Below are 15,280 nucleotides of genomic sequence, written 5' to 3'. Positions count from 1 at the left end.
CATCTCCAAAAATGGGTACATTGTCTTCCTAAGGAAAATACTTTCAAAGATTAAGGGCAGATTTTTAAAACTGCTTGCATAGTAACTGAAATAAAACTGCAAAAATGAGATGAAAATCGCTGTCTTAAAAGAAGTGGCTGACATACTGAGTTCTCTCAGTTTAAAGAGAAAAACTAAACTGGGTATGTTGGCATATGCTTGTAACCCCTGCTACTAGGCAGGAGAAGGCTGGTGGATTTCCTGGGCTTAGGAGAGCTGAGCTGCAGGGGTGATGCTCATCAGGTTGAACATTAATATGGGGAGCTCCTAAGAACAGGGAGAGGCAGGGAACTACCAAGAGGTTACCTAAAGAGGGGCATATGGGTCAAACAGTGGAATTGTGTGTCTGAAACACTCCTGCACTTCCAACCTGAAAGAGATAAGGAATTTAGTCTTTAAACATAAAGCGAAACTAAACAAGGAGGAAAAACTAGCAGTGATAGCAGAGGGAAAAAGGGCAGCTAGGTGGCTTCGTGGATAGAGTGTAAGGTCTTGAGTCAGGAAGACTCATCTTTATGAGTTCAAATCTGGCCTCAGACACTGCCTAGCTGTGTGACCCTGGGCAAGTCATTTAACCGTATTTGCCTCAGTCCCTCATCTGTAAAATGAGCTAAAAAAGAAATGACAAATCACTCCAGTATCTTTGCCAAGAAAGCTCCAAATGAGGTCCCAGAGAGTTGGACACAACTGAAAATGACTTAACAACAACAAAGGGAAAAAACCCCACTAGTAGATTGATCCTTTCAAGATAGTTTGAACTGAACATTGCAACCTGTTTTGGGAATCCTTTCATAAAGTTTAGTATAAGGCAATCATTATAACAAACATATACCACTAAGAAACCAAGAGACAGTGATGATTCTTTTTTTACCCACAAATATATAAATATATGTACCAGTATGTAACTGCCAAAATTGTAAAAATTGAAGAAAGAAGCCTAGGTTCAAGAAAGCATGTCTGGTACCAGGCAGGGGAAACAGAAAGCTATAATGGACTTTTTTCAGGATTACATGAATCTCAGAAAAACAACATTTAAAGAATATGAAACACGATCACGAGGACTCCCCAGGGGCTGCCTGCTACAGCATGTTCCTCTCATTCACCCTTTCAGGTCCCTGGTCATTGGCAGAAGGCCTCAGAAATGGGAATTAAAGATAGGAGAAATGTCTGGCACAAACCAAGAGGGGATAGGGTGCGAGAGCTAAGATCGCCATAGAAGGATATGTGGGTGACTGTTCTAGTGCGCTGCAGTGGGCAGTCCAGAAATGGCAGAGGAGAAACCAAGAGTGAGTCCAAAGACTTTTCTCTGAATATATCTGAGCAGGTGGTTTCCCAAAGCTGCTCTTTGCTCTGATTGCATGGGTAGGACTTCAGCTCCCAGAGGGCAGAGTTTTCTTGTCGGTCTTTGTATTCCCAATGCCTTGTACGTAGTGGGAGCTTACTGACTGACTGCAGGTCAATCAAAGGGAAGGGTTCATTTAGGAAGAATTTATGTTACTGTCTCTTACGGATTTCCTAAAAAAAAAAAAAAAAAAGGCTGCTAGACATTTTTAAAAAGCAACAAAACCAAAAATTCCACTACTGGTTTAATTTACCACCAGCTATGATTCCATGAAGAACCTGCTCCAGAAAATTTTCTTTTTCTTCCTTTCCCTGGTTAGTTTGAAGTCTGCTGAAAGGAGTTATGGAGATGTCATGAGTTCTTTCTCAGTCTTCTGTCAGTCCTTAGACCTGAACCATGGAGCAGGCTGATGTGTCATAGACCAAGGCTTCACCTGGCCCAACTCACAGAAGGCTGGACAGGGATCTCATTGTAAGGACTACAACCACAGGGGATTTCCTGTCTTGGGCCAACAAGTCTGCTCTTGACTCTCTCATTATTAAAGGAACCAAGGTGAGATATCATAGTGTGCCTTGTCAGTGGTAGTAAAATCTTATCTGTAAAGCTAATTTTATGTGAGGTGTACGAAAAGTTAACTAAGTTTTAACTGATAAACTTCTACATTTTTTTTAAGACAGAAAACATCTGTGATAAAGCCTTCTGAATGGAAGGAATGCTCCTAAACACGGCAGCCGCCACAGGCTGAACTCACAAATGGACACAGCAGCTAAAGACCTTCCACCTGCAGTAAAATGGAAGTTACATTGTTTTGGACAACAGCTGTACAATCAATAGACTTAAATGAGTTGATGCTATCTCAGTTTTATGTTAACGCTCCCCAAAAGAGTGTCACTAAGAGAAGAGAAGAAGAAGGGCGTTATTTATGGCAAAAGCAAGAGACAAAATAAAAATATTTGTTTCCTTTCAAAATAGAAGAAAATTCTTAATAACTTCTAGAATGCTGATTTACTCTTAAAAACAGAAAAGTGAAAGAATTCCAGTGAAAAGATCAACTGTACATTTCATTCTTCTGAAAGAAAAATGAAAAAAACCACCAAGCACAGTAACAAGCTTCCAGCTAAGGTCAAATGGCTACTTACAGTGGAGATGGCGTTCACCATGCCATTGGTGATCTGATCTTGGCGCATGTGTTTCACCACATCAAACTGGGCAGCCCTCTGTTTGGGGATCACTTGGTCAGCAATCTTCTTCATTTCAGAATTAAATTTTTTGAATAAGTCTTCAAAGAGAAGAGAGAGAAGCTGCAAATAAAAGCACAAAAACAGAAAATACCTTTTTAAAAACATTTTTTTTTGTTCTCCCATACAGTGAATGTGAATGGGATGAATTCAGGCAAAAAATGGCAGCAGATAAAAGTGGACTAAAAAACAGAATCCCACAATATGTTGTTTACAAGAAACACAGAGAGACATGCACAGAGTAAAGGTAAAGGGCTGGAGCAGAATCTATTATGCTTCAGCTGAAGTAAAAAAAAAAAGCTTGGGTAACAATCATGATCTCGGACAAAGCAAAAACAAAAATAGAGCCAATCTTTTAATAATAATATTTAATAAGATAATCAAGAAAACTACGTTTTGCAAAAAAAAGTACCATAGATAATAAAGTAGTATCAATATAAAACACACAGACACCAAGTGGCACAGCACCCAAATTCTTAAAGAGAAAGGTAAGTTGAGTTAGAGGAGGAAACAGACAACAAAACTATACTAAGAGGGGACCTCAACTTTAAAAAAATAATGAAAAGTTAAGAAAATGAAAGAATTTTAGAAAAGTTAGATATGATAGTCCTCTGGAGAAAACTGAATTGGGAATAGAAAGGAATATACCTTTTTCTCACAAAAATTGACCATGTATCAGGCTAGAAAAACCTCACTCTCAAATGCAGGAAAGCAGAAACATTAAATACATCCTTTTCAGACCATGATGCAATGAAATTACATCAATAAGGGTTTGTGGAAACACAGACTAAAAATTAATTGGAAACTAAATAATCAAATCCTAAAGAATGAACAAGTCAAAGAACAAATCACAGAAACAATAATTTTATTGAAGTGAATGTCAACGAGACAATATACCAAAATTTATGGGATGCAACCAAAACAGTACTGACGGGAAAATTTATATCTCTAAATGCTCACATCAAAAAAATAGAAGAAAGAGTGGACTGGGCAATCAACTAAAAACTAGAAAAAGAACAAATTAAAAATCTTCAATTAAACACTAAATTGGAAATCCTGAAAATCAAAGGAGAAACTATAAAACTAAAAGAGAAACACTGAATTAATAAATAAAACTATAAGATAGTTTTATATTAAAAAAAACACAATGAAACAGGTAAAGCATTGGTTAATTTGATTTTTTAAAAGAGAAGAAAACCAAATCGCCGATATCAAAAATGAAAAGAGTGAATTCATGACCTACGAAGAGGAAATTAAAACAACTATTAGGAGGCATTAAAAGGCATCAATGAGCTCCCTAAGAAAAAATCACGAGGTTCAGATGGATTTGCAAATGAATTCTATCAACATTTAAAGAACAATTAATCCCAATACTATTTGAAAAAACAGGCAAAGGTGGAGTCCTACCAAACTACTTTTATGACACATATGCTGCTAATACCAAAAACAGGAAGAGCCAAAATGGAAAGAAAACTACAGACCGATTTCCCTAATGAATACTGATGCAAAGACTTAAAATAAAATATTAGCAAGGAGATTACAGCACTACGTCACAAGATCATACACTATGACCAGGCGGGATTTATATCAGGAATGCAGGGCGGGTTCAATGTTAGGAAAACAATTAGCAGGACTGACCATATCAATACCAAAAGCCAACAGAAATCATATGATTATCTCAATAGATGCAAAAAAAGCTTTGATAAAATACAACACTCATTCCTATTAAAAACACTAGAAAGCATAGAAATTAATGGTGTTTTCCTTAAAATGATAAGTAGTATCTATCTAAAACCATCAGAAAGCCTTATCAAAATGGGGATAAGCTAGAAGCCTTTCCAATAAGATCACGAGGTAAAGCAAGGATGCCATTATCACCACTATTAGTCACTACTGTATTAGAAATGTGAGCTGTAGCAATAAGGGAATAAAAAGAAATTGAAGAAATTAGAATAGGCAATGAGGAAACAAAACTATTACTCTTTGCAGATGATATGACAGTATACTTAAGAGAACCCTACAGAACTAAAAAACTAGTTAAAATAATTAACAACATTAGCAAAGTTGCAGGACATAAAATAAACGCATATAAATCATTAGCATTTCTGTATGCTACCAACAAAGTCCAGCAGCAAGAGACAGAGAAATCATATTTAAAATAAGTGTAGACCGCATAAAATATTTGGAAATCTACCTGCCAAGACAAACTCAGTAACTATACGAATGCAATTACAAAATATTCTTCCCACAAATAAAGTCAGATATAAGTAACTGGAAAAATGTTAGTTGCGCTTGGGTAGGCTGAAGCAATATAATAAAGATAAGATTCCACCTAAATTAATTTATTCAGCACCATATCAATCAATTGCCAAAAATTATTTATAGCTCTAGGAAAAAAATCATTACAAAATTCATCTGGAAGAACAAAAGGTCAAGAATATCAAAGGAATCAATGAAAATGATGTGAAGGAAGTTGGCTTGGCAGCAGCAGATCTAAAACTGTGTGACGAGGTGATAATCAAAATAACTTAGTACTGGCCAAGAGAAAGAGTGGTAGATCAGTGGAATAGATTAGGTACACAAGAGGAACCTAGTGTTTGATAAAAATGAAGATCTTTGGTACAAGAATGAATTATTTTACAAAAACAGCTGGGAAAACTGGAAAGAAGGCAGAAATTAGCTATAGACCAACATTTTACACAGCATATCAAGATAAGTTCAAAATCAGTATGTGATTTCAACATAAAGGGTGATAAGCCAATTAGGGGAGTATGGACTAGTTTACCTGTCAAATCTATGGATAAGGGAAGAATTTATAAACAAACAAAAGAGTATTACAAGATGTAAAATGGATAATTTTGATTAAATTAAAAAGACTTTGTACAAACAAAATCAGTAAAGCCAAGATGAGAAGAAAAGCAGTAAACTGAGGAAAGAAAATTTTTTACAGCAAGTTTCTCTGATAAAGGCCTCATTTCTCAAATATATAGAGAACTGAGTCAAATTTATAAGAATACAAGTCATTCTCCAACTGATAAATGGTCAAAGGATATGAATAGGCAGTTCTCAGATGAAGAAATCAAAGCTATCTGTAGGCATATGAAAAAAATGTTCTAAATCACTACCAATTAGAAAAATGCAAATTGAAACAACCTCACATCTATCAGATTGGCTAATATGACAGAAAAGGAAAATTACAAATGTTGGAAAGGATGTGGGAAAATTGAGACACTAATGGTGGAGTTATGAACTCATTCAATCATTCTGTAGAGAAATTTGGAACTATCCCCAAAGGGATATAAAATCATGCATGCCCTTTGACCCAGCAATACCATACTAGGTCTGTATCCCAGAGTGATTTAAAAAAAACAAAAAGGAAAAGAATTTATATGTACACAAATATTTATAGCAGCTCTTGTGGTGGTAAAGAATTGAAAATTGAGGATATGCCCATCACCTGGGGAATGGCTGAACAAGGTGTGGTATATGACTGTGATGGAATACTATTATGCTATAAGAAAGGACTAGCAAGATGGTTTCAGAAAAACCTGGAAAGATTTACATGAACTGATGCAAAGTGAGCAGAACAGAACCAGAACTGTGTACAGTAACAATACTGTCTAATAATCAGTGAATGACTTATCTATTCTCAGCAATACAATTATCTAAGACACTTTCAAAAGTCTCATGATGAAAAATGCTATCCTCCTCCAACAAAAGAACTGGAGTCTGAATACAGATCGAAGCATCCTTTTTTTAAACTTTATTTTTCTTGGGGTATTTCTGGTCTGTTTTTTCCTTCACAGCATGACTAATATGGAAATACTTTGCAGGACTGTACATTTATAACCTATATCAAACTGCTTGCCCTCTCAATGAGGGGGGAGGGGAGAGAATTCAGAACTTAAATTGTTAAAAAATGAATATTAAAAATATCTACGTATAATTAGAAAAAAAATAAAATATTTATTAAAAAATAAAGCCAGATTTACTAGTACATTGTTGGTACAATTTAGAATGGGTCCAATTATTCCAGAAAGCAATCTGATGTTAAAAGTAAAACCAACAAATACAATAAATACACTAATATAGAACAAAAGGCCCCAACGGAATCCCATGTGATTATCTTGGCCCCCGAGAAGAATTCTCTACACACCTCCATCCTTTACTGGGAAAAGGGACAGAAATCATAGAAAAGGGAAAGGTCTATTTATAGCAGCTCTCCTTGTGGTGTCCAAGAACTGAAAATCAAGGGGATGCTCATCCATTGGGGAATGGCTGAAGTATATGAATGTAATGGAATACTATTGTGCTGTAAGAAATGACAAACAGGAAGACTTCAGAGAGGGCTGGAAGGTCGTATATGCACTGATGCTGAGTGAAAGGAGCAGAACCAGGAGAACTCTGTACACAGCAACAACCACAGTGTGCGAGGATTTTTTCTGGTAGACTTAGCCCTTTGCAGCAGTACAAGGACCTAAAAAATTCTCAATGGACTCTTGAGGCAAAATGCCATCCACATCCAGAGAAAGAACTATGGAATTGGATCACAGAATGAAGCAGGCAATTTTCTCTTGTGCTATGTTTCGTTTTGGTTTTTCTCATGGTTTCTCCCATTCGTTTTAATTCTTCCATGCAACATGAGTAATGTGGAAATGTGTTTAATAAGAATGTATGCGTGGAACCCATATAAGATTGCATGCCATCTCAGAGAGGGAGGGAGGGGGAGAAAACTAAGACTTATGGAAGTGACTGTACAAAATTGAAAACAAATAAGTATTTAAGAAAAAAAATTTAAAAAAACAAAAGGGCCTAAGGCTAAGGAACAATGCTTCTATGGTCAGACTGTTGGTTTGTTGGTTGGGTTTCCTGAACTGGTTCTCTCCCTCCCCTCCACTTCTACAAAAATTCTTTCTTCTAAGGGAAGGCTAAGTAGGTGAAAGGAAAGAACTAGCTTCAGACCTGAAAGTGACATAAAAATATCAATAAGATTTTTAGAAAGAAATGCTTGCCTTCCTTGCTCAGTTAAAATGCTACTTCTTCCAACAGTTTGCCTTAATCCTCCAGATGAAAGTGATTTTTTTCTCCTCAAATTTCTGCGAACAAGGCAAAGACTAAACAGTCTGTGTTCCATGTTCCTATGAGGGAGTGCTCACAGCATCAGAAGGTCTCAGATTTAGCACTGAAAAGTGCCTTATGGTTCATATAATCTAACTCCCTCTTTGTACAAAGAAGGAAATTAAAAATCCAGCAAGGGTTAAATGACCACCAGGATCACATGGGTGGTAAGAGCCATCTCCAAGGATTCAGTCTCAAGCCTCTGCTCTTTCTTTTTACTTGTAAATGTAATTTCTTTTTTATTAATTTTTTTGTTAACTTATTACTTATTGTTTTCAATTTTCAACAATCACTTGCATAAGTTTTTAATTTTATCTCCCTACCTCTCCAAAACGGCACACAATCTTATGTGTTAAACACATATCTTCTCGTTAAACACATTTTCACATTAGTAATGTTGCAGACAAGAATTAAAACGAATGGGAGAAATCACAAGAAAAACCAAACAAGCAAAACATAAAAAGAGAAAATAGTCTGCTTCATTCTGCATTCTGACTCCATAGCTCTTTCTCTGGACGTGGATGGCATTTTGTATCATGAGTCCTTTGGGGATGTTTTAGGTCCTCACACTGCTGAGAAGAGCCAGGTCTATCAAAGTTAGTTATCACGCACTGTGGCTGCTACTGTGTACAATATTCTCCTGGTTCTGCTCGCTTCACTCAGCATCAGTTCATATAAAGTGTTTCCATGTTTTTCTGAAGTCTGCCTCCTCATCATTTCTTACAGTACAACAGGATTCCATTACATTCATATACCATAACTTGTTCAGTCACTCCCCAATTGATGGGCATCCTCAAGTCTCTGCTCTTTCCATGGAACCACACTGTCTTGACAGCATGAGGATCTGGAAAAAGATGACTGATGTGATAGGTAACATTCTAACAGGCAGAGGTGGGGAAGAGCATTCCAGGTACAGAGAATGACACAAACCAAGGATCAAGGCTGAGAAAGTGAAGTCAATGTTTTCGAGGGACTCTGAAGGATTTATTTGAAATGACAATCCCAATGGCTGAAAATATTCACAACTCATTGCCTTCTGGTTTCTGCTGTACAAGAGGATACGTACTAAGAAAGAATAAACAGACAGCAGCAAAGGATGGCAAGTCAAAAACTGTAATTTTTTACAAAATAAATAAATACTTCATGAAAGCTACTACCCAGGGCACTAAGGATACAAAGTTTTGTTTTTTTTTTTAAGACACAACCCCACCCCCGAAGAGTATATCAAGAACAGAGATGAAGATGTACAAAAGTAAAATTCCTATCATTATTTCAAATATACAAAACTTGATGACAGGAGGTACTTGCTATGCTGGTGCAGATAAGATCAATCAATGAGCATTTATTTAGTACTTCTTATATTTGAGACATGGTGCTAAGTCCAGGAATTCAAATAAAAGAGTGAGGCATGTATGTCTTCAAGGAGCATATACTCTATGGAGGGAAGAAAATGTGTTCCCAAAGAAGTCAACACAGGATATACACAAAACAAATGCAGAGATATGGAGGGAGGAAAAAGGAACCACTAGTGGAAGGAGGAAGGGCTTCTGGAAAAGGATGGCACTTGAGCAAAGCTTTAAAAGGGTGCTAGGGGTTCCAAGAGGCAAAGATGAGGGAAAGTATCTAAGACAGGTTGTGCAAAGGCATGGAGACAACAGTGAAAACTCATCTATGGAACAGGAAGCTGGCTGATCTAAGTGGGAGAAGAATAGGTTATCAGCCTGGCAAGGTAGACTGCAGCTAGACTCTGAAGGATTACAAAAGGTCAAATGAAGGAGGCTGTATTTTATCTTAGAGACAACAGGGAACAACAGAAGTTTCTAAAGCAGGTAGCTGACATGATCAAAGCTATGCCTTAGAAATGTGACATGGCAGCTGTCTAGAAGACATTGGCAGATGGTTTTAGTAATGGTTAGTAGATGGTTTTATTAGTAACTCTTGTTAGAAAATCGAGCATGTGGCATGTCGCTTTGAGTGATGAGCCACTCTCTCTTCAACGTGACTAGCTCGCCAATGGACCTGCCCCTGGAGCAAGGGGAGGCCTGACCAGACCACTGGCACAGCCTGTAAGGAAGAGTGCTATGGAGCAAGACTGAAGACAAAATGAAAACCAGTGGAAAACAACAGGGATGTTATCATAATCAAAAATGGAGACAATAAACTTCAAGGTGACCAAATTAAATATGATAATCAGTGATAAAAGAAACATTTTTGCCATAACCCAGGAAATGTATTAATTCATAGAGAATGCATCTTTTCTAACCCCCACATTTTATGTAAGGTAACCCTGGCCAAAAGAAATGGTATCCCCTGGCTTTCCCTGCATGCACCCCAAGGGCCTGCTGTCTTGTTGGCAGATGAGCTCGCACAGCCCCTCTGCCCCAGGAGATGTCCCAGGAGCTCTCCCAACAATAAAGAGCTCCTCCTCCTCCTCACCAACAAGGGAGCTGCCAAAGTTACAGGGCAGTATATTGACTCAGAAAACCACATATAAAGATTCTCTATGTTCTACTGTAGTTTTATTTATTGTGTTAAATGTTTTCCAAACACATTTTAATCTGGCTGGGGAGGCCCCTTTGACACTTTGGCTCCCAGTCAGTCAGTCCTGGAAGATGCTGACTGAGCCTGCCTTCCATGGGCTAAGGCTTCCAGAGCCCAGGATAATACAAGTACCACAATGAGGAGGAAACAAACTTGACTTAGCAAGATGATGGTGGAGTAACAGCACAGCCTTTCTAGAACGTTCCCTCCAAGCCTAATCAAATACCTATAAAAAATAACTCTAAATAAATTCTGGAGCTGCAGAACCCACAGAATGACACAGTGAAGCAAATCTCCAGCCCAAGACAGCCTGGAAGATTGCCAGGAAGTATTTATCACGCCATGCCATGGGGCAGGGTGTAGTCCAGCATGGGCCAGAGTACACAGAGGGGACCTGAGCAGGTGTTGGGGAGACTGAATCTCTCACACCTGTGGTGGTTTTCAGACTTCAGGACCCCAAAATGCTGAGGATAAATTGGAAGATCAGTGGAAAAAGCCTGTGGGACCAGTGCAGGAGAGCGGAGTAGTCTAGCCCCAGCCCCAGGGTGGCAGACGGGGAGAGGGTAGAGGAATCCTCAGTAGCCACGGCAGCAGCAGGGGCAGCTGCAGCCACTGCTTCTGGAGCTGTAGACCCACAGACTGTGGGGGGATTGAGAGGCTGACAGTACAGCCCCCACTCCCATTGGAAGCAGAGAACTATCTTGACAAAGAGCTCAAAAGTCAAGTAAATGGCTGGGGAAATGAGCAAAAACTGCAAAAAGAATCAGACTATAGAATTTGGTGGTAAAGCCAAGAAAAATAAGAATTGGTCTCAGGCCATAGAAGAGCTCAAAAAGGATTTTGAAAATCAAGTAAGAGAAGTTGAGCAAAAATTAGAAAGAGAAATGAGAGTGATGCAAGAAAATCATGAAAAATGAGTCAACACCTTGCTAAAGGAGACCCAAAAAAATGCTGAAGAAAATAACACTTTAAAAAATTGACCAACCCAAATGACAAAAGAGATTCAAAAAGCCAATGAGGAGAAGAATGCCTGAAAAAGCAGAATTGGCCAAATGGAAAAGGAAATGCAAAAGCTCACTGAAGAAAATAATTCCTTAAAGATCAGAATGGAGCAGATGGAAGCTAATACCTTATGAAAAATCAAAATAAAACAAAACTGAAGCAAAGAAAAAATGGCAGACAATAAGAAATATCTCACTGGAAAAACAACTGACCTGGAAAATAGATCCAGGAGAGACAATTTAAAAATTATATGACTACCTAAAAGCCATCATCAAAAAAAGAGCCTAAACATCATCTTTCATGAAATTATCAAGGAAAACTGCCCTGATATTCTAGAACCAGAGGGTAAAATAAATATTGAAAGAATTCACCAGTCACCTCTTGAAAGACATCCAAAAAGAAAAACTCCTAGGAATATTGTAGCCAAATTCCAGAGTTCCCAGGTCAAGGAGAAAATACTGCAATCAGACAGAAAGAAACAATTCAAGTATTGTGGAAATACAATCAGGATAACACAAGATCTAGCAGCTTCTACATTAAGGGATCAAAGGGCTTGGATTATGATGTTCCAGAAGTCAAAGGAGGTAGGATTAAAACCAAGGATCACCTACCCAGTAAAACTGAGTGTAATACTTCAGGAGAAAAAAATGGTCATTTTAATGAAAGAGGACTTTCAAGCATTCTTGATGAAAAGACCAGAGCTAAATAGAAAATCTGACTTTCAGACACAAGAATCAAGAGAAGCATGAAAAGGTAAACAGGAAAGACAAATCATAAGGGACTTACTAAAGTTGAACTGTTTACATTCCTACATGGAAAGACAATATTTGTAACTCTTGAGACTTTTCTCAGTATTTGGGTAGCTGGAGGGATTATAAATGTAGAGACTGAGGACACAGGGTGAGTTGAATAGGAAGGGATGATATCTAAAAAATAATATTAAGGGGTGAGGGATACATTGAGAGGAGAAAGGGAAAAATGGAATGGGGCAAATTATCTCTCATAAAAGAGGCAAGAAAAAGCTTTTTCAGTAGAGTGGAAAAAGGGGGAGGGGAGAGGGAAAAAGTGAAGCTTACTCTCATCATATCTGGTTTAAGGAGGGAATAACATGCACACTCAATTTGGTATGAAAATCTGTCTTACACTACAGGAAAGTAGGGGAGCAAGGGGTAAGTGGGGTATGTAGGGGGATGATAGTGGGAGGGCAAATGGGAGGAGGGGGTAATTAGAAGTAAACACTTTTGGGGAGGGACAAGGTCAAAGAGACAATAGAATAAATGGGGGAACAGGATAGAATGGAGGCAAATATAGTTAGTCTTTCACAACATGACTTTTATGGAAGTCTTTTGTGTAACTACATAGAATTGCTTGCCTTCTCAATGAGAGTGGGTAGGAAAGGAAGAAGAGAGAGAAACTGGAACTCAAAGTGGTAAATATTGTTTTTACATGCAACTGGGAAATAAGAAATACAGGTAATGGGGTACAGAAATCTATCTTGCCCTACAAGAAAATAGAGGAGATAGAGATAAGGGAAGGGAGGGGTGTGATAAAAGGGACGGCAGATTGGGGTAAGCGGCAATCACGGTGTCTTGGGATGGAGGGAAGGGAGAGATGGGGAGAAAATTTGGAACTCAAAATCTTATGGAAATGAATGTTGAAAACTAAAAATGAATTTCAAAAAGCACACACAAAAAAATCAAGTATGTAGAATGAGATGGTTGACATAGATTGTTGAGACTGGATATATCCTCAAGGAAATTGGAGGATGTGGGTAGAGAAGGATAAATAGGAAAAAAAAATGTTAACATGACTGACAAGTCCATAAGCACTCCTTGTGCCACAAAATGAATTTATGGCACTATATTTGTCTTCTCATTAATTTCTGATTGGCATATTCAAGGTTACACTAGATCTGCTTAACCTGGAGAGGGTACATTTATGAAATGTTCCAGTTTACTTTTTCTGAAATCAGTATTAAACATTTAGAGATGTTGAAAAAAAAACTTGACTTAGCAAAGTACATCTGACACACAGTAATTCAGTCCAATTCCATAAGCAGCCACTGAGCACTGATTACTCCATGCATAAGGGTTTGCTGAAACCAGATCCAGGAAAAGTCTCACTTTTAAAGGGCATATGAAGAGCCTACAGAAGTACAAAACGAAAAACTGAAGGTGAACTTGTCTGCTAAGTGGGTAATCACTGAGGCTAAAGGTATTGAACTACTTGATGTAGACATCAAATGTAACTAAGGTAATCAGATTGCTTTCCCATGTGACCTTAGGAATCTGTCTACTTCATACTTCATATTTTGTTTCCATTAAAAGAACTTTCAAAGTAAAAGATAAAAGCCATGGAAAATAACTGACGGGAGCAGGAAGTTTTGTCTTACTTGTGAACTCTGTGTATGTTCAAGAATGAAGGGTCTTAAATAAGATGAGGTGACTGTCTTCCTGCATTCTTTGCACTGTAATGCTTTACAGCATACAAACACTGCTCACATGTTTTTCCATATTATTTTAAAACATTAATGTTAAAAGGCTACATAACATATGGAATACATCACACATGTGTAGAGATACTACAATATTTTATACAGGTCATATAATCCATATGTATACACATACATGAATACATGTCAAACAGTTGTGCGCTGCTATCTTTGTACTATTTGCTAAAAAGTGCCCTTCTCCCTACTTCTTCCAAAGACAATAACAGCTGACACTGACCACTTTACATACTTTATTTCACATGGCCCCATAATGGTACCCCTATGAAATAAGTCAGGCAAACGTGACCACACCCAGTTTAAAGACACAAGGGCCGTAAGGCTGGAGGACTGACTTTCTTATGACTGCACAGCACAGATACTAAGAAGAAGCAGGCCTTCCCCCGCCCCCCAGTCCCCTGGTCCTCCTGATCATAGTTCCAGGGTCCTTCCTGTTCTAACATGTCGAGTGAGTTAAATGTATGACTTTATCTGAGCAAAACAAACATGAGATAAGGCCAAGGTTTACGTGAAAAATATTGAACTTAAGTAGGTGAACATACTAAGTGAAATCAAGGCTGTAATTCATGTATTAAAACAACACAAAAGATGTTGTTGCCTTATGGCATTTCACAATGAATAACTTCTTAGCTTGTGTTTGGAACTCATGTGAACATAAAAAAGGGGAGTAAACGCTCCTCAACTCAGGGCCCTATCTCATGTCTCTTCACATGGGTGGTGTTCACCTTCCATACCTGACACATCCTCCTTCCTCATCACATCCTCTCAGCATCCTTGACTTCTTCTGATGTGGTCACCTTCTTGAATTTCTGACCTTGATCCGCCTTATCTTATCCTTATGTACATGTTGTATTCAGTCCAGAAAAATAGAAGCTTCTACATGGCAGGGACCCAGCACCACATTCTGAATATGGCAGATATTACAGGCTCCACAGCGACTAAACATCTGGGGGAGAGATTCTTGCCACCAAGGTCCTTGGCTTTGTGACACAACAGACAGATAGGACTTGATTAAGAAGATGACTGTTGAGAAGATGCATTAACACCTGCTTTGCCTCTCTGCCACCTAGGAGCCCCCACCAAGGTAGCACCTGACCGATGTGCAACTGAAGGCTCCTATGAGCTGACTCAGAACAGAGGTTGTCTGACTTTTCAGTTTGTACCCCAGCACTGAGCAAAGTGCTCTGCACTTAAGAAGGGTTTAATAGATGTTTTTCTGTTAATTTATTAATAAATACTGAAACAAAGACTTTACTTTTATACTGATCCAAATGTTTAAATAAAATTCTGTCCAAAAGTCTACAGTAATTTCTAAAAAAAAAAAAAAAGTCGCTGATCAAGTCAGATTTATATCAGGCATGCAAGGATGAGTCAACCTTAGACTCAACATAATTAATTATATTTTTAAAAATCCCAAACTACATCAAGGGACTGTTGGGACTGGAAGCTCAATTCCGTGTGGACAGTCTCGGGCAGGTAAAAGTGGGACTT

At 38.0% G+C, this 15,280-nt stretch overlaps 1 protein-coding gene across 2 annotated transcripts in view; it reads right to left on the bottom strand.

Annotated features, from left to right (window-relative positions):
* Positions 1 to 15,280, bottom strand: part of POLR3B (RNA polymerase III subunit B) — a 152,790-nt gene that overhangs the window by 74,182 nt on the left and 63,328 nt on the right. For both annotated transcript variants that reach the window (XM_072655818.1, XM_072655819.1), the window contains exon 13: positions 2,521 to 2,682. In XM_072655818.1, coding sequence (XP_072511919.1) covers positions 2,521 to 2,682 — 162 coding nt within the window. The remainder of the gene's footprint in view (positions 1 to 2,520; positions 2,683 to 15,280) is intronic.

Source organism: Notamacropus eugenii, chromosome 3 (genome assembly GCF_028372415.1).
Source record: "Notamacropus eugenii isolate mMacEug1 chromosome 3, mMacEug1.pri_v2, whole genome shotgun sequence".
Lineage (NCBI taxonomy): Eukaryota > Metazoa > Chordata > Mammalia > Diprotodontia > Macropodidae > Notamacropus > Notamacropus eugenii.
The sequence above is the reverse complement of the archived record's forward strand: the minus strand, read 5'-3'. Positions and strand labels throughout refer to the sequence as shown.